Raw genomic sequence first — 27,110 nt, forward strand, 5'->3', positions numbered from 1 at the left:
AATAACTGACAATAAAAGCAGCAAATTAGGCAGCATTAGAATGATTTCTGAAGGGACACTGGAGTAATGATGCTGAAAATTCAGCTTTTAAAAAATAAATTAAATTCATGTTTTAAAATTACATTTTAAAACATCCTAAATAGAAAACCACTATTTTAAGTGTAATATTTCTGATCAAATAAATTCAATCTTCTTTCAAATGAATAAATAAATAAAAAGCCTTAATTATTTCAAACTTAACCACCAGTGTGTATATAAAATAGGCTAATGCATGTGAATTAATAAGCAAATTATATTTTTATATAGGCCTATAATATAAATCACTTTCCTATGCACAGCACTCAAAAGCAAAAGTCTTCAGATTTACAGTGTTGATTGAGAATGATTTTTTAGATTAACACGTGAAATCACGGAAGAAAGCAGATTTACATTAAGACTTGCTGAAAACTGCTGTATTATGTAGCTTACATTATAACGATTCGAATAATGGCATTAAAATCTGAGAAATTTGAAAAGGCCAGTAGTAGTTTGCATTCCTGAAAATTAATGTCTGTCGTTTAACTAAACGGTTGGCAAATATTGCTGAATTGTCTCTCGTCATGTTCAGCTGCTTACATCTTACCTCAACTCGCATTCAAGTCGCGCGCAGCGTCTCAGAACAGTAAATCCCGCCTTCTACACTCTGATTGGCTGTTTCAAACATTTTGACATTGACGAGCGCTTTTGAGCCGCTGCACTGAGCCGGAGCACGCTATATTACAATTTTTGAATGAAGTTGGCCGCACGGGCCCTTCGTCTGGGCCAATGGAAGGATATATGTACATTTACTAATAATCCATTTTTTATATATATTACGCAAGAGCCGGCCCACATTGTACAACGGCCCACCGGGAAAACTTCCGGTGCTCCAGATGGCCAGTCCGCCCCTGGTTGAAAGTAAATGTATAATATTCATAAAACTTATTTTTACTGCCTTGTGCTTTCAACTGATCTCAAAGATAATTTATTAACAAGGCATATATTCAGAGGTTAGAGCTGTTTACTAGCTGTTAAATGCTTTGCATAAAGAAATGGGATCTACCATTCAAAGTGGGGAAAATTATGGATTTTAAGCAAGGATTTAACCTCCACCTTGTTTGGAAATGTGCCATGCCTCAAAAAAAATAGAACTTTTAAACAGAAAACAAATAATCTTTGCCATCACTTAGCATTAAGGAAACTGTACATGATTAGTTTAAAGGTTGTTTATTCAATAATAAGCACCTGTGGCAATTTCTGCTAATCTTTTGCTTTAATCATTGGTGTTATCCCAAATCATCAAGACCACAAAGGCAACAAGAGGAAACCCTTTCATTACATAGTGCATTTCATAGTGTTATTAGGAGGATAAAACCTCTAAAGTGTCAAAATCTTGGAATGTTGAGAGGAAAGCAACAATACTCGACAAATAAAATCTGAATACATATAAATAGGTGACAGGCCTTAAGCAAACTTACAGTAACACACAGCATTTCATAATTAAAGCTAATCGCTACATAGTGTTCTACATTTGAAATTATTGCAACCTCAAATTTGACAGCAAAATGTCATCTGAAAAAAATTCAATGTACAGCTTTCAGCGTTCCAGAGGAACTAACACAGAATTTAGCAGCGTTGCTCAGTCAGAACCAGTTAGATTCCAGTCTTTGATTCATTGTTGTTCGTGGACTCCTTGCGTTGAGCCAGAAAGGGGTACATGCATTTATCAGCCCCGATAAATCTGTACATGCACACAATGGCATCAAATGGCAGAACACTGCAAAATATGAGAGATTTAAGACCATTATAAATATATTAAATAAAACAAGACTATTCAAGTTATGACATATTCACTTACGTTTTCATGAAGGTGACCATGTACATGACTCGTGGCGTGCAGATCATTGGTTGGTCTGTTAGTATGGCTCTCATGGCCTGCTTGACACAGTACTCTGGCTTTAGCGGTGGAAACAATGGTGCCATTTCTTTCCTGTTTGAAAAGAGAAGTAAGAGAACAATTAAATTAATCAAAATTAGAACATAACTTGCCATCAGAATTAAATTAAGGATGTGCAGTAAATACCACAAACCTAATTTTGCAGCCATTGAACATGCCAGTGTCAACTAAAAAAGGACAGACAAGAGTCATCTTTATTCCATCCTTATCAGCTGCTTTCAATTCATGGCTCAAAGACTCATGGAAGCCTATGGCTCCAAACTTGCTTGCACAATAGTCCTACAATGAAAAGAAGAAAGGTGCCTTTGTTACATACTGTGGTACACTGTACTAGATAGAAGGAAAAAGTGAGAGTTTCTTACCTCCACACCAGCAGTGGTGAACAAGCCCAGTGAGCTAGCCACAGTTACAATGTGTCCGTGATTCAGCTCAAGCATCTTGGGAAGGAAAGCCTTTGCAGTCTGTGAATATAAACATATACACAATCAGAAGATGAACAAGATGTGAAAAGAGAAGACTGGTGAATGGTGTTGATTTACGCCATATACTGACCCAGAAGTGAGCATGGCAGTTGACCATCATAGTCCTCTCGATAAGCTCATCAGGGCACTCGAGAAGATGATGTCCTGACACAACTCCAGCATTATTGATCAACAGGTCGATGTTGCCCACCTCTTTGCGCACCTTCTCTGCGGTCGAATACACACTCTCACGTTTACTGACGTCGCAAACATACGTGTAAACTTTCGGCTGGAACACAGGCAACTCTTGAACACTATCTGAAGGCCCTTTAAAAAGAAAAAGATTACATAAAGAGTATTGCACGTTTTTACCCATTTAATCCCAGTAATAATTGCATTTTTGATTTTAAAGGGTCTGATGGGTTGCTGATGTATTTAACACAGTTGTCAACTAAAAATAAAACCACTAAATTCTTACAAAGTTATTAACTTACTATTTATAGGGTCTTAACTGACCAACTGAAGAAATATCTTTAAATTCCCATCAGTTATCATTAATAAAACACAAAGTCTTGGGTTAACTAGGGAGTACACACGTGTTTACTTTAAAAAATGGGATTAATGGGTTAAGGAAGAAAAAATATATACGGTTAACATTTTCAAATAAGGTTTAATTAATTGTATTAGTTAACAGGGGGAAAAAATGAACAATTCTTCTAAAAAATTCATTTTACTAATACATTACTGAAATCAAAAGTTCTTTAGTTATTTAATGGACCTGAGCTAACATGAACTAACAATGAACAAAATGCATTTTATTAACTAACTTTAACAAATGTATTGCTACATAAGAAGTTGATTGTACATCATTACCAACAAAATAATAATAAAATAAAACGAAACACTTGTGAAACACTAAAAATAGGTGGAAAGGGTCATTTACTATTAAGCTCACCAGCGGAGGGCTTCGTTTCTCGGTAGATTTCACGCACCATCTCCGCGGTGTCTTCGTTACTCTCTCGGTTGATGTCCCACAGCACGAGGGTCGCTCGTCTCCGGGCAAACTCCTGCGCAAAGAGTCGCCCGAGACCGCTTCCAGCACCGGTAATAACACACACTTGGCCCTCCACACTCTTCTCCCGTGGAGGAATAAACCATTTAGCACCGGCCTGAACGAACGACCATATTATTTTAAAAGTAACCACGAATAATTCAGTTACGATATTCATAATGTACGCGTGGCTCTGTTTCCACTCGCCAAACTAAACTAATTACGTTACAGCGACTTTCAATAACAACAGCAAAGAAAGAAATCAAACCGCAAATGTGCTCAAAACACCCTGTCGAGGCTTGAATAAAATCTGGATCCCCTCACGACAGGATGAATTCTGCCCATAACAGTGTATTTTTGTGGCTCGCCAGCTCTTTAAATATGACCGAACTAACTTGACATAACTTTCCACGCGTGCTTGAGTCCGCCTGCTATGCAAAGCAGTCATAGCGCGTGAGTCATATCTAATGCACGGTTTCCAGCCTATCTACATCTCAACATAATGAATTCAGAGGATAAAATTTTAGCGCAACTAGAAAGTCTCTTAGAAGCAAAATAATTATTACACCCTTTATTTTTAAAATGCAGGCAATACACCTGGAGACCTCATACACAACCGGAAGTCTGAAGGACCTCGCTTATAAGACGCCACCGCGCATGCGCAGAAGCCTCTTTTACTGTGGGGATAATGGCGGGTGAAACGTAAGTTGGATACCGTGCTATTTAAATCCTTTTCCATCGGATGTAATATTGCTCATACGATATTGTTTGGAACCTAAGTGAGCAATATGTGTATATTTAAGCATTATGATTGGAAAATTGGGAGCAGCGGGGAATGATGAATCAATACATTTGAAGTGAATGTGGTGTAGTCTGCCTGGATTGAATCGCCTCAGCAACGTGTGAAAAAACAGTTCATGTAATAACATTAAAACGTGTCAGACTCAGCATTTCTGTACGTAAATACCAAAATATGGTGTTAGGCTGTGAAATACTCTTGTTCGTGTCAACATTGACTTACTGTCATTAGCTGACTGCTGACTAGAGGCAAAAACATGATGCTATGCTACACGCCAGTACTGTCCCTATTAATACAAGTAGCCTAGTAGTCAAAGGTTATGTTAAATACTGTTTATAATATAAATCTGGGTTGTGTAGTTTATACGTAGAGAGTAGTTGTACTTTTAAATGTGACAGTTGTCATTATAGCCTGGTCTGCAGGCCTAATGTGGATACCAAGAAAATGACAAATGTGCAACTTTTTGGTTTCTCATCAGAAAGAAGAAGGTTCCCTCAGTCCCTGAAAGCCTCTTGAAGAGGCGACAGCGGTTTGCTGCCATCAAGGCTGTCCGTCAGAAGAAGGCGGCAGCTGACAAGAAGGTTAGTGGTTCAGACTTTATCCAAAGAGAGGTCAAAATCTATTTGAAAAGCATCAGTGTAGAGCCAAAATTGAGCATGCATCTCTTCTCGTGTCCATAGGCCCGCAAAGTCACCAGGAAGCTCATCTTCAAGAGAGCTGAAGCTTACCATAAAGAATACAGGCAGATGTACAGGCGTGAAATCCGCATGAGCAGGATGGCTCGCAAGGCAGGCAACTTCTACGTCCCAGCTGAGCCCAAACTGGCTTTTGTTGTCAGGATCAGAGGGTAAGTTTGTGTTTATCTGCCATGCTGCAGGCAGATGTCACCTGATGTGGTTAATGATGTTGCTCTTTTTTCCCCGTCTTATCGACCGTGGTGATTCCTCTTGAAAATAAGCCAAATCCTCTGAAACCACCACCAAGTATTTATCTTCATGAAACTCTCTTTTGAAAGTTGTTGATGAAATACCTTGTTCGTCCTCAGTATCAATGGTGTCAGCCCCAAAGTCCGCAAGGTGCTTCAGCTGCTCCGTCTCCGGCAGATCTTCAACGGTGTCTTTGTGAAACTTAACAAGGCCTCCATCAACATGCTCCGAATTGCAGAGCCCTACATTGCCTGGGGGTACGTAAATAAGTTTTGGGTTGAGAATGTATCAATTGTGAATGTCCATGGTGTATTTACAGCTGTCTTATGGTTAAAGGTACAATACTGCTTGAAAGTTTGGGGTCAAAGTTAAGAAATTAATAGTTACCCAGCAAGGATGGTTGGCGGTCAGATTTCACAAATGTTGAGCAGCACAACTGTTTTCAACATTGATAAATGTTTGAGAACCATATCAACATAATAAAAGTGATTTCTGAAGGATCATGTTATACTCAAGACTAGAGTAATTTGCCATCACTGGAATAAAATGCATTTTAAAATAACATGCATTTTATATAGTAATATTGTGAAATTTGTACACTTTTACTGTGTTTTGGGTCAAATAACTGGCTAGCATGAGACTACTTTAGCTAACCCCTAATTTTAAATTATGCTCAAAAATTAAAGTTTTTAATGTGCTCATCTTCATGTTACTCCAAACCAATGTAATCCTTTTTTCCCATTGAATGGAAAAGTTGAAGAACTTACTGGCTGTTCTTATTTTAATACAAGAAGTGAATGGGAACTCTGGCTTTTAGATTAAAAAATTAGTGCTTTTTGTCAGTGTGACACAAACATTTGACTTTAACGTCAGATCAAAAGTGACCCACCAAAGGTATCAGAAGTTAAATACATTTCTAGTTTCTTGCACGGATCTGTTGTGTGGCTTCAGAAGATTTCTGATAAAGTGCAACATTTGGTGCTCTGTCACCTGTTATTGTGTTCAATGGAAGAATCATTTTCTATGCTTGCTGAAATTCCATATTGCTTTTGTTTTCAGTTACCCCAACCTTAAATCTGTGCGTGAGCTCATCTACAAGCGTGGATATGGCAAGATCAGGAAGCAGCGCATTCCACTGACAGACAACTCCCTTATCGAGAAGTCCCTTGGTAAGGACAAGCCACTGCACACCCTGATTGAACATTAGGTATTACAGTAGTAGTGTGTGTGTTTTTTTTCTTTAAGATTTAGCCACATAATTTGTATCTCTCCAGGTCGTTGCGGAATCATCTGCGTTGAGGATCTCATCCATGAGATCTACACTGTTGGAAAGAACTTCAAGTATGCAAACAACTTCCTCTGGCCATTCAAACTGTCCTCCCCTCGTGGTGGCATGAACAAGAAGACCACCCACTTTGTTGAGGGTGGTGATGCAGGAAACAGGGAGGACCAGATCAACAGACTCGTCAGGAGGATGAACTAAGACCATTAGGTGAGCACCTGCCCTCAGAAGTCTGACATTTAGTTTAATTTGCATTCAGCTTGTTCTTGCAGACCATATCGGAAATGTGTGCGTGATTCAGGTTATTAGTAGATTGTAGAAAGTGTTATTACATAATCTAAATGATGTGCTACAATTAATCAAGTAAAATTAACTGTAGTAGAGTTATAGTACTTTGTTCATTTGCATACTGTGTACTATGTGCTGTATGTAAGCTGTTTATTGTTTATTAATCTATAAAACTGTCTTTAGTTGTTACTTGTGTGCTAGTCATGTTGTTCATAATTTTACTGGTTAACCACATAGTAGAGGGGGGCTCTGAAATTGTGCAGATTTACAGAGGTTTGAATATCCTCTTAAGGCCTGTTGAGAATTAGACCCATTTATAAAGGAAGTGTCGGGGAAAAAATCTTTGTACTTGCGGCTAACTGCCCTTCTCAAGTCAAACTGTTAATTTACTATTTTTTTTTTTTCTCTCTTACAGGTTTTTAGAACATTTCTGCTGTTGTTCTGTGAGAAAATAAAATCATTTACACAAACACTGGTTTTGAACTTTATTTCTTGGCATCTCTTTATTGTGTGCCACTTTAGCCTGCTAATATGATATACTGTAAAGCATGTGTCTGAAGTCTCAACCGCATTGAAAAGATGCTGCATCTATGTGCCCTCATCACATCTAATGAAGCGTCTCACCTTTAAACCATGTAAGGATGAGATTGGAGGTCTACTGATGTTTTAACTGTAAAGAATGTGCTCATAGTGTCCTGTACAAACATTTATTTTGTTTAATGGTCGTTCTAGGTATCTGGAACAATGCGGTCACTATTTCAAAGAAAAGATGTACAACTATAAACAATTTCACATTGATATATCAACTACGATCCAAACTTAATGGGAAAAAAAATACAGAAATGAAATTGGAATGTACATACAATAGTCAAGTTGTATTAAAGATAAATCTGCTCAATGCTTGTGCGAGTAGATGATCATGCAGCGCTTTAGTTTTGTTCAGTGTTCTGTTCCATCACCTTTTGATTTAATAACGGCAAACAATGAATTTCACATACAGAAACATTAGGGCTTTAAGATTACATAAAAAAACCTGAGAACTCAATTATCTTTGCATATTTTACTCTATAAAAATTAGGACTTTCTGTACATACTTGTCTGAACCAAACCAAAGATCTTAACGCCTTCTCATAAATGACTGTTTATGAAAAGGCACCGATTTGAATACTTAAAGCAGGGCTTGTATTCCTGCCTAGTTTTGTTTTAAAAATCACTTAAGTATGATTGACATCATAACTTGTGAACCTGTGTTTCTACACACTAAATGGATGTAGCCGATAATGTCTTGAATGTACAGTTAATATACAAATCATACACTCAAAGTTCTGCATTGAGCTGTTGACATCCAATGACCTTGTTCTCGGGGGAAGTGTACTGCACCTCGAGAGGAACGTTAAAATGACATTCTTTGATGTACAATATTCCCATCGGGTCAAGCTGACGTCTCGTAGAAGTAAAGTGCCGTTTCCTTCATCCAGCAGAGGGCATAGTTGATTTACTATGGCCGTCATGGGTATCCCTCGCCTGATTCTGAATTGAAGGCAATTTAAAAACAACGATCTTTCCATACAGTTTCTCAGATTCACTGATGTGGAGAGTCGTCACCGCAGTAATCATGCTAAAACTATTTCAAGAGTGTATGTATTTCTAAGTAGACTATGGCTCAACTATAAAGTGATGCAAATGGAAACACCTGAATCTGTGTTTCGCTGAAACAGACTTGCTCATATAGATATCAGAATATTTAGTACTGACATGTTATATTTTGGTACGTTTTTCCTTTTCTATTACTTTCTCATAGGGATGATAAAAGAAAAAGAAAAAATGGAATTTGATTTGATACACATTTGCAGAGAGAACTGAAAACTTTTTTGTTGCTTCATATATGACCACTGAGGGATAATATCAAATGAAGGCATATTTTGGTCAAAAATATTATTTCAAGTTAAATGCTGAAGTTAAATTTACACTGGTAGCACTTTGGTCAGAACTATTAAACAAACCCAACAAAAATGTTACAGTGGTTAGTCTTAAAAAATGTGTATTTTATAACATCTCAGTGGGCTGTAAATTACAAAGAACGATTTGTGATATCTTATCACAGTTGTCTGAATCAGCCTATGATTTGAAAGATATATGATTCAGCTAACTAATCCTTCGCATGGAGGGTTGTACTGTTACAAAATAATGATAGAATAATAAGAGTATGGATTTGTTTTTTAATGTCCTCCCTCTGTATGAATATCACTGAGCTCTTGATGTTGAGAGCAGATCTTCGCTCTCAGGATCATAAAGTCAATCTCTGCGGTTATGCAGTCCAATAGTGTCGAAGAAAGACAAAAGAAAATCTCCTTCACTACATCAGTATGCCTCTTTCTGTCCACATACTTTGATGCATTTGTTCTGTGAATGTGAACATGTTAATGCAACCCATCGCATCACATGCTACTTTCACACGGTGGTGAGCGACCTCCCTCCCCTGAAGACTTGAGAATATCAGGTGAAAGGAGGTGGTTGTCCACCTTCTGTCCACTTTGAATGTTGTCTTCTGCTCCAATGGCACCAACTGTGGCAGAAGCACAGTTTTGTGCACTTTTCGGGGAGGTGGGAGTAACGGCAGCTCTATCGATGTGGTTTCTCCCTCTTTGGCTATCGGAAGATGACAGGCTGAACCCTGGAGAGCTTGTGGCTCCTTCACCTTCAAAGCCTTTCCCTGGGGATCTGGGACTGTGCCGAGGAGAACCCGGCAGCAGTAATGGATCAGATACCGGTAGCTTTGGTGTCAGTGTGGCCGCGCCATCCGTCACGACTAAGTGCAAGTTGGAAGCCCCCTCGTCTGCAGATTCGGTGAAGTTCACTTTGAGTCCCTTGACTTTGACTTGGTTTCCTCGTGGAGGGCTCCTCACGTTTTCACCGCTCGGATCAAAGCTTTGGTTCTCCTCGCCCTGCGACATGGTGCTGCTGTCTGACTTGCATTGAACAAACTCATAGAGGCCCTCTTTGATGATCAGGGGTTGCTTTGCTTTCTCAGGAGCCCGTTTCTCCAGGGAGGTGATCTGGCTGAGGTCAAGCGGCGGAGGAGCGCGTGGATGCCTTGTCTGCGCTCCTGCAAAATTTGGCAGTAGCGCGCTTCTCTCTACTTCACTGATATCTGTGGCACAGCTGGCGAAACTGTCAACGCTGGACAGGCTTCTTATCTCAGTGATGGGTTTGTGCCGTGGTTCGCTCTGCACTACCTTCATCTCCATCTCTTCTTCTTTTACAATAGTGTTTGCTTTGGAAGCCGAAGGTCCGCTGCTGCTCATGGATGAGGCGGCCGTCATCTGGTTGTACATTTGCTCGAGGGATTTCGCGTTCAGACGTTGAGGGCTTGAAGTTGGTTTGAATAATCGTTCTGGAGAAGCTAGTTGACCTATTTCTTGATATTTTGCGTCACAGCCTTTGGAACCCAAGTCAGAGTTTGGGTTCTTCTGATAGTTCCAGCGACTTGGTGAAAGATGATTGTCTGCGCCCTTGTCCTCATTCTTTTCTATCACAACATCCAGTAGTTCCATATTGCGAGCGAAAGCATCTTTCAAGTTCATCGACACAATGCTTCCGTTCCTCTTGGCCCTCTCAAGTGCTTCTCTTCGTTTGATAGCCTTTTCTTGTCGCTTCTGTTCTTTGTAGAACTCAGAGAAGTTGTTCACAATAATGGGAATGGGCAGAGCAATCACTAACACGCCAGCGATGCAACAGAGACCCCCCACTATTTTGCCCAGAAGGGTTTGGGGATAGATATCTCCATAACCTACAGTTGTCATAGTAATTGTTGCCCACCAGAATGAAGCGGGAATACTGGTGAATTTGGTAGCATCTTCATCTTTCTCAGCAAAGAACACCAAACTGGAGAAGATCATGATGCCCATGGCTAAAAACAATATCAGCAGTCCGAGTTCATTATAGCTTCTTCTCAGCGTGAACCCAAGAGACTGGAGACCAGTCGAGTGTCTCGCGAGTTTCAGAATTCTCAGGATTCTCATGATCCGGAAGATCTGAACTACCCTGCGCACATTCTGGAACTGGAGGACACTCTTGTTGGATTCTGTGAGGAATATTGTGACATAATAAGGAAGGATAGCCAGCAGATCAATGACATTCAGTGGCCCTTTGAAGAACTTCCACTTGTTGGGAGAAGACAAAAAGCGGAGAAGGTACTCCATAGTGAACCAGGCGATGCAAACGGCTTCAACGTGGGCCAGGTTCGGGTTGTCGTTGGATTGTCCGAATTCATCAATCACTTGTAACTCAGGCAGGGTGTTCAGTGACAGTGCAATGGTTGAAAGAATGATGAACAGAATTGATATTATGGCCAGAATCTGCAAAAAAACAAAAAGAGGAGAGCATTTAGTGACGTAATATAATTTACTCCATTCAAACTCTGAAGTCTACAAATAATTGTGACCACTGTACACTCATTCAGAAAATATGTAAATCCACATATCAAAATATAAAGTGCTAAGTTTAAGTCAGTGTAGGCACTTAATTCAAAATCAAAATAGTCTAAAGGTAGTTTTGTAATTGTAAAAATAGTGTTACAGGTATTCAAAAGTTTAAACAAATAGTGACATTTCTTGGAATATATAATAATAATATAATAAAGCAAAGGCTAATGGGACTAATAGGAAATAAAATGAGAGAAAGAGACTGTGCCCTCATCCTTATTAGGATAATGTAATCTGCATGGTCTGTTCTCTCATTCTCCATATCAATTCACAAATGGCTTTGACAAGCACTTATTGATCAGCTACTTTGTTAGAATATGGAGGTTGTCTCATGAGGTTATCTAAATCTTCTTGCAAGGTAATCAAATAACCCTGATCAGACTCAGTTACTTGTCTGGCTATTATATTGCATTTCATCAAATCAATTTCCCTGTTTGCTGCATTACAGGTAGAGGAAACATCACGTTCTCACAAAAAAACAAGCATTAACAATGCAAAACTTTTGAAATGACAATGTCAATCTGTGAATGCTTTCCAGGTAGGCGTGAAGTCTGAGCCTATTTCTGCTGAAATTTTGGGACAATGTGTTATTTTACTACCATTTATCAATGTCAAGAAATGTATTAATCATACTTTTGGAAAAGGTACTACTTGAGTTTCTTAATTTCAACTAAAAAATGGACATCGCTCAAGAGATGTTTATAAACTGAGTCTTAATATGCCTTAAAATTACTGGATCAATTTTAGGCCTCTTCAGAAATCCTTCAATGATATGAATTGGGTTTCATGATGCCACTAGCTTCCAGTTACACTACCCATCTACTTACCTTTCTTACTTTTTTACTTTCATGCTTTGATACAATACACATTGTATGTTTACACTCAGTTTATAGTTTACATATTTCAAGTTTGAGTTTTCGGGAACTTCTATTGTACTGCCATTATGCCCTTACAAATGATATAGTCATCTTCAAAGAAGTAACAAACTATAACGTACTGCAAAAGACAATGAGCAACAAATCGAGAAACTGTTACTCATTCACTGGAACTGCATTAAGAGGGGATTAATAATGATCCTGGGTGGAGAATAAAACGTCTGACCTTGACACGATCCTGTCATTGTGGGTGGTGTAAATACCATTATGAAAGAGATGTCATAACACACTTCTAAATATTCAGCACATTTGATCAACTTCATGATATTACACCAGAATTAATCACACCACAGACAAATATCAAGTCATATTACATACAAACAAAATTATTCAACTCTACTGAAAATATCAATGCACTGAGGAATGGATGTTTTCACTAATTTCACACAATAAGCACTGTGACACAATTTGCCAGCCCAATATTCTATACAAGAATACTTAATGTTACAATGTTTAAGGAAAACTAAAGAGATTACTTGTTGATTCTTCCCTTGTGGGGGGAGAGGAAAGACTGAGTAACTGCTCCTAACCTTTCTATATCCTTACTATAGATAGAAACTCAATCCTATTACAATTATCCTGAAATGTCCTCCCACGCAGACAATGTGAACACCTTTGCAAGGTCCATACGTTCTTAAACAAAGAGTGAAAAATGTCACGATGTTCTGATTGCAACAGTAACATTACATTGGATGCTTTTTCAGTGAGTTTATATAGAAGGTTAATTCAGGAGTCTTGGTGAGGGCTTCAATGATGCAGTGCAAGGAAAGCCTATAAAAAGACAAAATCTAAAGCATCTAAACAGTGTAACTGATGCTTGCTACATCAATGTCCTTTGTATAGTAAAACAGAGTGCTTTGTTGTCATTGATTACCCAAGTATTGAGTGTTGCTAGAGCACGTTAAACAACTGATGAGCCAGGCTAAACAAATGTTGCAGTCAACAGGAAGGTACAAATGAATGCGTATGTTTGCTGCTAGAGGTGTTTGACATTGTGTAATGCAGTACAAGTATAAGGAAAGGACTCTGAATAGCTCACAGGGAGCCTGTAATTGCCATCGCATGACGCAGGGATTGTCCCAGCCAGGTAGGGTTGAGTAGCGTCTGGCTGTGACCAAGAGACCTAAAGTCCAGTCAGAGGTTGAGGTACCCACGAAGGTAAGAGTAAAAAAGAGCTGATTTTAATCCCCGGGGAGAGAGTCACTGAGGTAACTCTACAGGACATGTTATATACCATCCAACTGAGATTCATGATTGTTAAGTTTTCCAGTCAGAAAATGCTTCACAATATTAGGAACATTTTTCTGCATTAAAACAAATTCCATAGCTATCACATACTAAACAAAGGACTGTATGTAAACATTTTTAATACAGTACCAAAAAAAAAAAACATGTTAAAATAATGGCATAAACATAGACTAAAAATATAAAAATGGAATTTAAAACACTCGTCAAAGACAAAAATAACAATAAGCTTACTTTCTAAATAAAATCCAAATAAATTTGATGGTTCATACAGAAATTCTGGGAATGCAGAACACATTTCCTTTAATTTATTAGTTATTCAGACTTTCATTTTAACAATATTTAACAATGTTTTAATGATGTTTTACTGTAAAAAGTGTACATGTTGCTTTTTTTGATAATTCCTACTTCTGAAAAAAAACTTTTTTATAGTAAAATCGCATCGTATTGACTTTTAAATTATAATATTTGCCATCCATAAATATTAATGTAACTTACAATAAACCAAATAAACAGTATTAAAATCTACATGCTACCATCAAAAAGAGCTGCCTGTTTACTACTATTCATTTTTCTAAAAACATCACAGTCACCCTGCTATTATCAGTCTTGTCAGACCTACACCAGCTGATGGAAGCACTCTAAAATCAGAGCAGTTTTCTGACTTTATGGTGACTTTAAGTTTGAAGGACATAAATTCCCAGCCTGATGTGTCGCTATGGTCAGCTCATTAATCAGTTTCACTGAGGTTCTGGGAAAAACATTTATATCAAGGTACGTCAGTTTATACAGGCCTCAGTTTAATGCCTCTGCTGACACATGCAGTAGGGCTGTATTTGTTCTCAACGCAGGATAGACAGGAGCGATAAGTACTGAAGGAGAGAAGCAGGAGGATTAGTTAACTGTCCTCATCTGTGGATCTGTATAAACGTGATTACAAGGGCAGTGATCTCAACACAGGGAGATTTCTGGCATTGGGCCAGGGCTTATGTGTATAGGGAAGCACAGGAAGCACCAAGAGATCCTTTAAGTTACCTAACCCTAATTTAATTCTGTCGTAGAGAAAGGGTACTACCTTGCTGAAGTCTTTTGTTTATATTGTTTAATGAGTTTCTTAAAGGACGAAGTGTGTTAATGATGTTCTTTGAATCTGTGGCATCCAGAAGCATTGTCATGTTTCTATTTTCAGAATGATATTTTGAAATGTAATGAAAAGTATTAAAAATTTAAAAATAAAAACATAATTTTATTAGGAAAACACCAAGTAAATCAGAAGTGGGCTCTTTGCAAACCACATTTCTTACATTAATATTATTATATGATTGACATATATGATCATATGAAATGAGAGAGTGAATCTATATGGAGTGATTCAAGAGACATCAAAGTAGAGCCAATTAAATTTACTCGGATGAGCAGAAAAATATAAAGCATTTCATCTGACCAGTAGATGGTGCTATAGACCAGAATCGAGAATTGCATCGAAATAATAAACACATAAATCAATACATATTTGTCTTCAATGTATAATTTTACATGATCTTTTATCCCCTTTCATGGAGTTGCAGTATCTCATATCGAATATGTAAAATTCCAAGAGACTGCCAAACCAATAATGCACATGATGTAAAGGGAGGGTGAAATGAAATTTGAGTCTGGTTTAGGTATCTGCTAGAGTGTGGAGTTGAGCTGCTTTGGTCCTTGGTCCCATATATCTGACTTTTATGATAAGTTTAGGCCAAAAACATCTGGCTGATTTTTCTCATTCAAATTCATTGCCCACATAATTATTGTCTTGGCACTGAACCATAATAATATGTATATGGAAAAACTGTTTACTGAGAGCAATCTGGCCGAACATGAGGATTTGCGTTTTAATCTGCAGGGTGAGGTGGATTTACCTGTATTGCAAAAAGTGGAAGGTTCACATGCGAGTCAAAGACCAGGAAAACAGAAACATGAAATATTTTTCTATGACAAAAAAATATGAGTGAGCTATTTTATCTTGAAAGAACTAATGAATATTTGGAAACGCTGATTCATGTTTCAGAGCAGCACCATGGACAGCTCCTTCACTCTACAGACCACTAATCCTGCAAGTGGCCTGTGATTCAGGAGTTAAAATGTTAAATCCATCTTCTTTTATCTGCGAACCTTGGTCGGATGCTCAAATTACTCAGTAATGTGTTCTCTCAGAAACAATTACAACAGACCAAGCTTTCAGCTCTTCCCTCAGAATATGGGTGAACTGTGTTGTTTTCACAAACAATATTGGCATCTATTGCTTGAAGGTCCGTTTTTTTCAGTTTTCTCCTGTTGAACGACTTGAGAAACACCTTACTGATGTATGGGGAGGAAAACATTATAAAATTGAAATAAACAAACTAGGATTAAAATACTTTCAGTCAATAGTTGATGGTAGGGGAAGTCGTGGCCGAATGTCCAGCGCTCTCTCCACCCTCAATACCACGACTGAGGTGCCCTTGAGCAAGGCACCGAACCCCCAATTGCTCCCCGGGCGCCGCAGCATGGCTGCCCACTGCTCCGGGTGTGTGTTCACGGTGTGTGTGTGTGTGTGTGTGTGTGTGCATTTGTTCACTACTCACTGCTGTGTGTGTGCACTTGGATGGGTTAAACGCAGAGCACCAATTTCGAGTATGGGTCACCATACTTGACAATACGTCACGACTTTACTTTTTTTTTTTTTTTTTCAACTGTAATGCAGTGTCCCAGAAGACACCTCTCTTCCGGAGAGGAAGTGAAGGTTAAATTATTTCTGGAGAACCATGAGAGGAAGAAGAAACTCTGTCTGGAAACCCAAGAATGTCTTGATCGATACTGAAGGGTTATTTATAAAGGAGTGTCATGGGATCTGTTTGATTGTGTGCTTTTTTATAGGACAGGTTCATTTGGCGCTTAACTCCCACATTTGTCAAGTAGCTTTTGCTGAGTAATAGACACACTATCCAGCCCCTCTATAATGCGCAACGGAGTGTCGGTGAACATGCGAAACCAATAGAGGTTCCAACATACATGAAACCAGCTGAGCTACAAGATAGTAAGATGACTACTCTGTGTTTGACAGTGTCTTTGCATGCGCGGGGGTTGGAGGAAGCAGGGGGTCGTGATTATAGTGATTAGTCATTAATGTGGCCCTGATGGTTGCTTGTGATTTACAGCCTAGCCCTCAGCCTACCACTTACTCGCATGCAAAATATTCAGTCGCACAAGTGGGGTAGGCAGGCAACCTCTACTTAAACACAGTGTACAGCCAGCTATTCAGCCTGTCCAACTGCCACTAACTATTTTTAACACAATCTAAGATATCTACCCTCGTACTAGATCCATGAGAATTTGTCCGACATTTGTCCCCCAAAAAAGCGTTTCACAGAACGGAACTCACAACTGGGTTCAAGGTGAGGTTGAGCTCAGAGGATAAAACTCTAAGTCTTATCCTACAAGACTGGCAGTGCTCCTGCCCGTGGCAGGGTTTTAGCTCTTGTGGGTTGGGTAGGTGGAGCTAATAGCATATATTTTGTTGTCACACTGTATGAATAGCACACAGATTGCCTAAGAAAGAGCATCATTAGCACAACAGCATGAGATCTGATCTGATCATACAAAACCTGGCTGTCTGCTTTCAGTATAGTGCTTTCTTAATATAAATAATATAAATATCTATATCTATATTTTAAAAAAATAATAATTCTAAAGAAACAATAATTAAATATAAAAGAAAAAAAGAAAAATATAATAAATAAAAAAGAATGATTATCTTTGTGTGTGTGTGTGTGGGTGTATAGATATAGATATCTATTATCTTTGTGTGCATATCCACAGTAATGACCTAAACTGAGTCCTGAGACACATAACAATGAAAAAGAATCCAATTACTTGATCACTGACCCAAAAGTCAATATAGATTATAATATGAAGAGACAGGAGGAAATTTTCCAAGCATACATGCCCTTAAAAGCATCAGTCCTTCATAACCAAGATTTCACAGAAATAGAATTTCTTCAAAAAAATATCACTTTATTTGTCATCTGATAATATTTGTTAAACATCCAGCATTTTAATAACTCTAGATTTGATTCATAGTCTTAATATTCCCATTGACTATTCTGATATAAATGTAATACTCTTCTAACATTCTCAGTATTGATCAACCTCACTGAAATGATTTTGTCTAGTAACTTTCAGCTTTGTCACGTAAAAACATCATTTTGTTGGCAATGCTTTCATGGCTTAAACTGAGGCTGTTTGGTAGATTCCTACATTTTTGCACCTCTTACATTGGCTTTGCATTTCGCTAAATGCCACAAAAGGAGCTTTGTTACACCACAGTTGATAACCGTCTTTGAGACACCCTTTAAATGTTTTCCAACTACTTAAACTCAAACTATAAAATATCTGTGTGTAGCACAAACTTTTTTTGTACATATTTACATCTGCATTTGAACATTCCCATGTGTGCAGTGACTTTAAGCATTAAAAATGTTACTGCTGTAATGAAATTCATATAAAAATTAATTTGATTATTAGAATATGAACGTGACAAGGTCATACATGCTACAAAAATGCTAGACACTACTGATAGACACAGTAGTTATTGATTGTAGGTCATGCTACATTAGTAATTGGCTTTAACCCTCAATGAAGCTTCAATTACAGGATCAGATCATGTCTATAACTTGGGCTTTTATCCATCAGAGTTGAATCAAAGCTATTTTGTTTGTTCATTACTCAGATTAAAGATAAATCCCTTTAGGTTTCTCAGGCTTAACTACATAATTGTGTGACATTGTGGGGGATGGAAACTCCTCTGAGTCGCCAGAGAGGCTAAAGGACTTGTTCCACGGTTCAAAGCCCACGTTGGGCCTATGTACAGTACTTTGCTCCCTTTGGGTCACAAGCTCAGCCCTTCCTTTTCAAAGCACTGGATTACATAACATGACAATTACTTTCAATTCAGCGATGTCTATTCTCATTTGAGGATATCTCAAGTTTGAATTTCATAGTTTTAACCTTCGTCTGAACTTTCACATGGATTTAATAACTGAACTGGAAAACTGTTCTGCCATTTTTTCTAGATTTTATCAAAATATATGAACATATAGATTTACTATATAGTTACAAAATTGCATTTTTAATAGTTATTTTAAGATGAAGTGTTCAATTGTTTTGACAAACTGTTTTAATTGTAAATGTAATTAACACCATTAACTCATGTTTGAAATATAATTAAATTAAATCGAAAGTATATAGAGTTACATACCACATTAAACATTCATCTGTCTATTTACAGCACATTATTCACATGAAAATAGTTCAGCTTAGTCCATAATAATCATAAAAGGATATTGATTTACCTTTCTCACTCTAGAAGTACATTGAGAAATAATGCCTTTACAGAAGTGGACAAAGGGTGAATTGTTTTAAAATGATTAATGCAATCTCACTATAGTTAATAGGATCTAACAGACTCTTAAAAGAGCACTGGATGTAACCTTTACTCATCTTCACATTTACTTTGTCTATTGACCTCCATGGCTCTTGCTGTGATGGCTGAGAGGGGAATTCACCGGGTATCTCCTTGCACCTAGAGTCTCAGCCAGAACCCAGGCCTCTTTATTTAGTAACAGAACCTCCACAGACTTCTTTTTCCCTTTCTCCCCCTTTCCCATCCATGTGTTTGGTGCAGAGAATTCCCACTCTGTCCACAGAGCTGAGAGCATAGAGTATCATGTCATGATCAATTACTGTAAATACACATAAATTATTCACACCACCACAGACCTTTCAGTTCTGAAGAGCAGTGATCTCATCAAAACAATCTGCAGTGAACACCTCTTGACAGATTATGATATCTGATGTCTCTCAATATCAAGTATAGTTCTTATAGCTTTTCGAGATTCATAAAATGCATAAAAATTTAATTAAAAACACATTTGACATTTGTTACATTTTCAGGCTTTTATGCCTTTAATGGACAGAACAGTATGTGATGACAGGAAACCATTAGGAAGTGAGAGGGGAGTGGGATCAGCAAAGAACCTAAAGATAGGAATCAAACAAATATATATTTATGCCTTTTAGTTATATATCATGTATTATTTTTACTGCTTTAGAAAAGTCCATTTTTAAAAGCATATTATTAATTAAATGAAATAATCTTAAAAGGTTTTGATTAAATATTTTTTGCATTTTAGAATATCTTATATCTTAAATATATTTATTTAAGTATTTTAGTCATAAAAAAGTCACTCAGAAGAGAGACTCTCCACAGGATGATTCACTTTCTCTGTGGGCCTCATGGAGAAAAATAGACATATTTCCTTTTTAAAAGGCTGATCTAAGGCACTTAATTTCATATTTTTAGTAGCAAAAACTCTGTATAAGATTCTGAGTAGTAAGGAAATATGTTTTTGTTTATGTTTCTTTTTGTCTTTCTTTTTAGCCAAGACTAGAAAATAATAGCTTGACTACCAATTGAAATTATCAAAACATCTAAAATGACAGGAACATGAGAGTGCAAATTCAACCAAAATCATTTCCTGAGGTACTACCCTCATCCATTGTTATACTGTATCATGCATGCATGCATTGCTTACTAAAGGCTCAGGAGGTTTACAAAACAAATGAAGGTGATGTGACAGACGAGCTCTTTAAAGGAGCTCGGCCTGGCCATGTGATGAAAAGGGTTAGAGTCCTCTGACCTTTTGAGAGGACGCACACCACACAAGTCCTCTGAGATAAGCAGAGAGTCAATGGGAAACAGAACAGTTAAACAAGAAGGAAGAACCCAAATACACCACTTCACTACTCAGCCAGCATATCAAACTATGGAGATGCTAAAAATGTTTGTTGTTTTTTTCTCTAAGAAAAGAACATGGCTCATTAAAATGCTCATTAAAATAAGTTAATCTACCCAGGTGATTCACAAAGCTCATCCTGGCATTTTGAAACAGCAGAAACGGCGCAAAAAAGTCAACGTCCCCTGCCGCTCTTAATAACTTCCGCAGGCTGGAAAACTGCCTTCACTAATTGATTAACTGCTCTGGCTAAACACGTGACCACATTACACACTGTAGCCATAAGCCAGACAAGCGAGGGCCCTCAGTCTATTTGTAGGAGCAGACTAGGTAAATCACCAAAGGAGATTAAGTCTCCATTGCCTCATGGAGAGCGGTATATGCTGACCGCTAAACTAGCCACTGTTCACTTTATCTTTTCAACAACCCAGCAACTGTCCAGTTGCAAATATCTTCTTTTAGAGCTTGACAGAAAACAGCTTATTTGCTAGTACTTGAAAGGACAAACACATTGTCATTTTACTAAATAATTTCATGAGCTCCGCAAAGCATGTAACAGCTGAGTAGTCCATCTCAACCCATAAAGCAAAAATCTATATATTAAAATATTTCAAAATTTATTGGTAATAAAACATAATTACATACATTTTGTTTTAGGTTTAGTTACTCAATTTTCTTCATTTTTAGCAATTCTCCAAAAAAAAAAAAAAAGTTTGTCCAAAATATATTTAATAATTACATATTGCATTTACCCCAAACATATTTTTGAACTGGATGTATTGTCTTCTCGAAGTGCATTTTGTAATGTATTTTGATATTTGAAACCATATATTGACATTTTTATTACTAAAAATACATTTCCTTGAACTGTGCTGTTAGACTAGATTTTCTATGTACTATTTGTTTATATATGTTTTATACTATACACTTAAAAATATTGTCTGTTGGCTGGAAAAAAAAATATATATATATAATGGAAATGTACTGAAACACATCATGCATCAAAGTAAAGTATTACTTGCAAAATTCTGCTGCAATATGTATCAACATGCATTGGAAAATACGTCCTCTGTAGCCCACCAGTCATTTCCTGCTCAAAAGGCAGTGTCCAATAACCAAACCACTGAGCCCACAGTAGTGAAGGTGGAGGTCAAGGTTAGTAACTATTTGCCATTAATCTTGCAGCTCACATGCGATTAATTACGACTGGACCCCTGCAATGTAAAGGGGTTTGTTCTGTCCTCCCTAAAACCCAAACCGAAGCATGCAAAAATTCAGAGCTACAGTAAAGTGGGGTTTACTGAAGAGAACTGCTTTGTAATTTAATATGCTGCTATATATTGTTAGCACACCTTCTAAATAGGCTTGTTGCAATCCTGCCAGTTTTTTTTCCATCTCAAACCTCTCTCTAGTGAACAGTGGTGATATGATAAACTGAACTAAGCTGAAGGTGATTTTGGTCAATACAAAGCTGCTTCTGGCCTGTCAGAGCAGACATTATAGCTGATAGGTGTAGGCTGAATGGACGCGGTGTGTTTGTGCTGACTCACTCAAATGATTGACTGGCAACAAATCATAGTGGCAGTGACTCAACCTTCATCTTCCTCTCTGAGAGCAGAACGTGCTACTCCACCTGCCCAGTCCCACTACCACACATAATGCTAATGTAAATCTGTCAAACACAATGAATCAGAGTAAGATGATATACCTGGTCCTTTCTGGTCAGGTAAGTTGTTTACAAATATGCCCAAGAAAACATATGGATAAAGTTTAATTTGATGCTTAGAGTTCACTCAGCTGGCTAGTGGGAATGTTTATGAGTATTACCATCTGTCTTTTTTCCCCTCACTTTTTTCACTTTCCCTTTATTTCCACTTTCTTTTTAAGACCTATCGTATCAGCCTTTAGTTTAGTAACTTTTAGTTACACTGAGTTCAGTGTTCTGCTCCAAATGTTGAACATTAAATGTATGGAATAAATGTCTAATGTGATTTTAATATTTTAAAACATAAAAAATATTAAAAAGTTCAAATATAATCTATAATCATTTTACATATGATCAACTTAATAAGAATCTTAGTCATCATAATTAAAATGCTAACATCATTACTGTTATGAGGATATTTATTATTATTATGGCGCAAAATGCAGTTTTGTTAAGGATTCTAGTGAGTTTTATCAAACACATTTCCCGAGAGCCAAAGGGCAAGAAAAAAAATCCTGTACATTAAAGCATTTCACTAATGGCTCTTCTGACTGCTTTCCCTGTCTGTATTCTGGGAAGTAGGCGATCTGTGTATTGGGACTGGGCAGTGAGTGGAGACAAAGCTCCTGAGCAGCTGTGAAAAAGCATTTTAATATTCTCAACAACCTTCTACCAGGACAATCTACTAATGTGTAAGAAAATATAATAGTCAAAACTTCCTTAAATCCACAATGAGAGATATTTAAAGCAAAATCTTTAAATTTAACAGACCATGACAGTGTCTTTGTTTTATTGACTCATTCTTAATCATTCTTAATTAAGTAACACATGCGCATATCAGTCATCCGTGCAGCATCTCACCACATCGGCAAAATAAAGAACAATAGCAAACTTCTCGGATGGAAAATACAGCCAAAATAGTTTCACACTGACATGCAGGAGCATAAATCTTCCTTTTAGCAAGCTGTATCCCACAAAAAATATGCCTCTTCTTTTGTGGCATAAAAGCCTGGGCTAATATGTCAATCCCGACAACTGGGGAAATGCATAGGGATGTGTGTATTTATAAGTTCATCTTTGGGTTTCATATTTCATCATATCACTGCTGGCATCAGTCTCAGAATTTTGCAGTCCAAACTTTACCCTTGAATTTGCCCCTAGTCATTGTAAGACAAATTAATAATTCATTTCAAACTGAATATTTGGGCTAACTCTCTTCAGTATTTTTTTTAAGTGCTGGTTTGTTGATCTAATGTTCTCTCAGATGCTCAAATGGAACATCCTAAATGAAAATGTCATAAATTAATAATTAGTGTGGCTAATAATTAGATAACTAGTGTGGATTCACTCTGATATTTTGTACTGTGTATGTGTGGGCCACGTGCTTGCCCTACCTTTGCCGCTACAGAAGAGCTCGGTTTCTCCAGCAAATCCCAGAGCTTCTGCCTTTTGTCTGGACAGCAGCCCGTTTCCACCTGATCTCCTTCCTTCTCCCTGAGCGTTTCAGCCTCTCTCCTCAGCTCTTCATTCATCTGCTCCTTCTTCTGATGGTACCGTGCCTGGCAACACGACTCCAGATAGATCTCATCGATGCCCCAGTAGTCAAGCTCCTGACCAAAGGACAGAGCGCACATCTCTTCCATCATGTGTAGCTTGCCAGTCCGGTAAAAGTTTAAAATGGAGGAAAAGGCACCTGGGTGCCTGTCAAAGAAATACTCATTATCATTTAGACTGTAGTCGTCGCAGATCTCCATTAAGGTTTCATGGGTATTGCAGTCTCTGAGTTTCCCCAGACGGGTTCGTGGCAGTCGGTCCAGGGTTCTCCATAGCACCTCATGGACCAGTCCACCCACATTGATCCGGACTCTTCTGGATCTGGCTTTTGTCCGGATAATGTCGATAGGTTCTGGCGGGAGTGAGTCCTGTGGCCGTGAGACCTTCTGAGCTCCGAAGTTTGCCCTCTCAGTCATGACTGCTACTTCTCAAATGTTATGCTAATTCAGATGTCAAATAGGAGTACTATGATGAATCCACCTCAGACAAGGCCCTCCATGGTTGCACCTGAAAATCAACAACATTTCAGGACATCTTATCATGTAACAAACTTATCATGTATCATGTAACCTTCAATAATATTTTGAATAATGCATAGGCATACGATTAGAAAAAAATAATATTCTAAATAAAGCCATTAATACAATAAAAATATAATTTTATGGAATTCGGAAGTCGTGGCCTAATGGTTAGCGAGTCGGACTCGTAATCCAAAGGTTGTGGGTTCGAGTCTCGGGCCGGCAGGGATTGTAGGTGGGGGGAGTGAATGTCCAGTGCTCTCTCCACCCTCAATACCACGACTGAGGTGCCCTTGAGCAAGGCACCGAACCCCCAACTGCTCCCCGGGCGCCGCAGCATAAATGGCTGCCCACTGCTCCGGGTGTGTGTTCACGGTGTGTGTGTGTTCACTGCTGTGTGTGTGCACGTTGGATGGGTTAAATGCAGAGCAAGAATTCCGAGTATGGGTCACCATACTTGGCAGTGTCACTTCACTTCAATTCAATGCATTCAGAACTCCAACATTAAAATGACCCTATTTTATGCTCCAAAAAATTAATGAACCAACAAACTTTGCAGGCTAAACCAAGTCTCCAAAGCACAGAGCTTTTAGAAAGTAGAGGATTATGAAAGGAGGAATCTTAACAAGGGCCATGGACTTCAGTAGTTCTGCTGTAATGGGGTCAATAAAATCATGCAAAATACTAAACATTCTCAGTTTAGGAATAAAAAGTCCTGGAACAACTTTGATTTAAAATATTATAAATATCTGAATATGTTTTATCCAATAATTCAAAGTTCTTGTAGCATACATGCAGGAGGCCATTTTGTTATCATGTGGCAAGAAAAACTGTGTGTGTGTGTGTGTGTGTGGGTGTGTGTGTGTGTGTGTGTGTGTGTGTTTCAAGGTCGTTAAGTTTTTTACATTTTACTTTCATTTTTAAATAGCATATTCTGACATTTTTATGTGGAGACATGTTTTGGAGTAACATTAAGAAAACTTCTTGATATTCAAAAATTGGTAATGATATTTATAAAAACGACAACAAAAAATAAAAATAGATAAAAAATAAATACTAATCTCGAAAATATCCTCATATTTTTATTATTATTTCACTTGACATTACTATGACATTGCCAGTCAGTTAATGTGGGTTAAGTTTTTTTTTTTTATTTGTTTGCAAATTTGCAATCAAAAATTTATTTTCTAAGAACTTAGCACATGCCATTTCTCTCTTTATTTAATCATCATGAACGTGGAAATTCAACAATGACAATTGAAATGTTCTTGTGTAGCATTTGGATGTCAAGTAGGCTATACTTTTGGCTCTGATGACAGACGGTAATGCGATTGAGTATTTAAGAATGTCTTGATGATAAATCCCGGTAGGACTATTTAGCGGGGTTCTATTTCCTGCTCTTAAAAGACGTCGTAACAGCCGGCTATTTAAAACTCCCAACCAGAGAGAAAACTATATAGGCCAACATTTCATAATGCTGCAGCACTGCGATGTATCAAAACTATAATGTCCCGTTGTGTATAGTTTGCATGGCGTTACCACCCTGCCACATAATATATATCCGCAGCTTTATGCTCTATCTCCACAAGGTTAAGTTGGTGTGCCCTATTACGAACTCACTGTATAAACTCTAATTTCTGAGGAAAAAATCAACTACGGTGCACGAGATCAATGATCAAGAGAAACACACAAAAAATATTGATGTGAGACAAGTTTGTTATTAAAAAGATGATTCTCACAAATTAAATAGCCTACTACAAACTATCTAATACCTAGTACTCAGCCTTCGTGTCAAATTTGAGTCTTCCCCTTCAAAACTTTGCATTTCAAGCTGTTCAGGAACGTTCATTACAGACTAATTCTTAATCAGGAAGGAAGAGGCTGTACTTTCCAGTGCACCTGTTTCATGACAGCTGATTAGACACTCTTCTACACGAATGTTCTTCATCTGTTCGTATTAGATAATCAAGAACCACTTTTGCTGTAAAAATAAATAAATAAATAAACCCTCTCGAGTCGAAGTTCTTGTAAAACAAATTACATCAAGCAGCAAAGCCATTTTTTCTGTCAGGAGCTTTTATTTCTGAGAGTGAAGTGTAAATAGCTGGGACTCGCTGAGAGCAGCAGAACTGTGTTCTGGCATGCCTGTCTGTGGAGTTTACTCTGCCTGATGAACAGTGCAATCTTGCGCGCAACTATCCAAACGGCTTTTTAAAGCGAATAAAAGCAGCGAAATCTTACCTTCCCGCCGTTCACCTCTTGTTCCTTTACCTCCACAACCAAATAGAAGTCAGTTAGCCTCTTATTTCCCCCTCCATCAGCTCAGCGAAGTGAGGCGTCAGTGGGCAGTCGTTCCTCTTCATTCTGTATGGACCGAATCTCACAAACAACTCGCGCGAATTAAGCAGTCCAACTAAGTGGACAAGTTGGACAAAAACCCGAAACTTGATTATTCTCGCCACGAACCCATGATAGTGTGTTGAAAGTGGAAAGCGGCGCGCGTAAAGACAGCGGAGCAGCGACTGAGCACGAGTGTTCGCCCCGCGCGCTGCATCACAGTCCGGAGGTGAAGCCTAATTGGATTGAGCTGTACATCACCAAGGATAGCAGCAGCATCAGATCCCACCGTCCCATACAGGAGTCAGTGTCACTGATCTCTAGCTCTCTGTCATAGCAAGTTCAATCGAGGTGGGGACATGACACAATGGAACACGATGATCCACATTTGGAAAAGGCTTAATATAGAGCATATCAAGGAACCTGATATCAGTTGCGTGGTATTTAAGATTATATTTAAGATTATCCTATAGAACCTAATCAGGGATCACTTCACTGAAAAGATTAGAAGATTTAGATCGTTGGGGAACCTATCTAAATATCTATCTATCTATCTATCTATGACAATGTTATTTTAATTTTCATAAAAAAAAGCAGGCATTTTGACACTGACCTAAAACTTTCGAAAACTAATGGCATAGCAAAATCGAAATCCCCTCTGCAGAACTTTTGAGTTACACACCAGACCTCTATGGCCATTAGTTGCAATAATAGGGAAGTTGTGGCCTAATGGTT

General features: G+C 38.0%; 3 protein-coding genes across 6 annotated transcripts; 1 reads left to right on the plus strand and 2 right to left on the minus strand.

Moving 5' to 3' along the window:
- Positions 1-1,231: 1,231 nt before the first annotated feature.
- On the minus strand, positions 1,232-4,082 carry rdh10b (retinol dehydrogenase 10b). 2 transcript variants are annotated; one of them, XM_079379982.1, is made up of 6 exons: positions 3,392-4,082; positions 2,528-2,763; positions 2,338-2,436; positions 2,109-2,254; positions 1,877-2,008; positions 1,232-1,795 (listed from the first exon to the last, which is right to left on the minus strand). In XM_079379982.1, exons 1-6 carry the CDS (start codon positions 3,663-3,665, stop codon positions 1,672-1,674), a joined length of 1,011 nt encoding a protein of 336 aa, XP_079236108.1. In that variant the 5' UTR covers positions 3,666-4,082; the 3' UTR covers positions 1,232-1,671. The 2 variants fall into 2 exon arrangements, with proteins under 2 accessions (XP_079236108.1, XP_079236107.1); XM_079379981.1 differs by having other exon boundaries at positions 3,380-4,082.
- On the plus strand, positions 3,860-7,438 carry rpl7 (ribosomal protein L7). The gene is made up of 7 exons (XM_079379986.1): positions 3,860-4,189; positions 4,765-4,867; positions 4,967-5,133; positions 5,332-5,469; positions 6,272-6,381; positions 6,487-6,704; positions 7,198-7,438. The coding sequence occupies exons 1-6, from the start codon at positions 4,176-4,178 to the stop codon at positions 6,693-6,695; spliced, it is 741 nt and encodes a 246-aa protein (XP_079236112.1). The 5' UTR covers positions 3,860-4,175; the 3' UTR covers positions 6,696-6,704; positions 7,198-7,438.
- Positions 7,439-7,475: 37 nt separating this feature from the next.
- On the minus strand, positions 7,476-27,084 carry LOC306846536 (potassium voltage-gated channel subfamily B member 2-like). 3 transcript variants are annotated; one of them, XM_079379977.1, is made up of 3 exons: positions 26,280-27,084; positions 23,361-24,027; positions 7,476-11,140 (listed from the first exon to the last, which is right to left on the minus strand). In XM_079379977.1, exons 2-3 carry the CDS (start codon positions 23,934-23,936, stop codon positions 9,221-9,223), a joined length of 2,496 nt encoding a protein of 831 aa, XP_079236103.1. In that variant the 5' UTR covers positions 23,937-24,027; positions 26,280-27,084; the 3' UTR covers positions 7,476-9,220. The 3 variants fall into 3 exon arrangements, with proteins under 3 accessions (XP_079236103.1, XP_079236104.1, XP_079236105.1); XM_079379978.1 differs by having other exon boundaries at positions 7,673-11,140; positions 26,310-26,411; XM_079379979.1 differs by lacking the exon at positions 26,280-27,084 and having other exon boundaries at positions 7,673-11,140; positions 23,361-24,052.
- Positions 27,085-27,110: the final 26 nt, after the last annotated feature.

This window comes from Barbus barbus, assembly GCF_936440315.1.
Source record: "Barbus barbus genome assembly, chromosome: 26".
In the NCBI taxonomy this organism is placed as follows: Eukaryota; Metazoa; Chordata; class Actinopteri; order Cypriniformes; family Cyprinidae; genus Barbus; species Barbus barbus.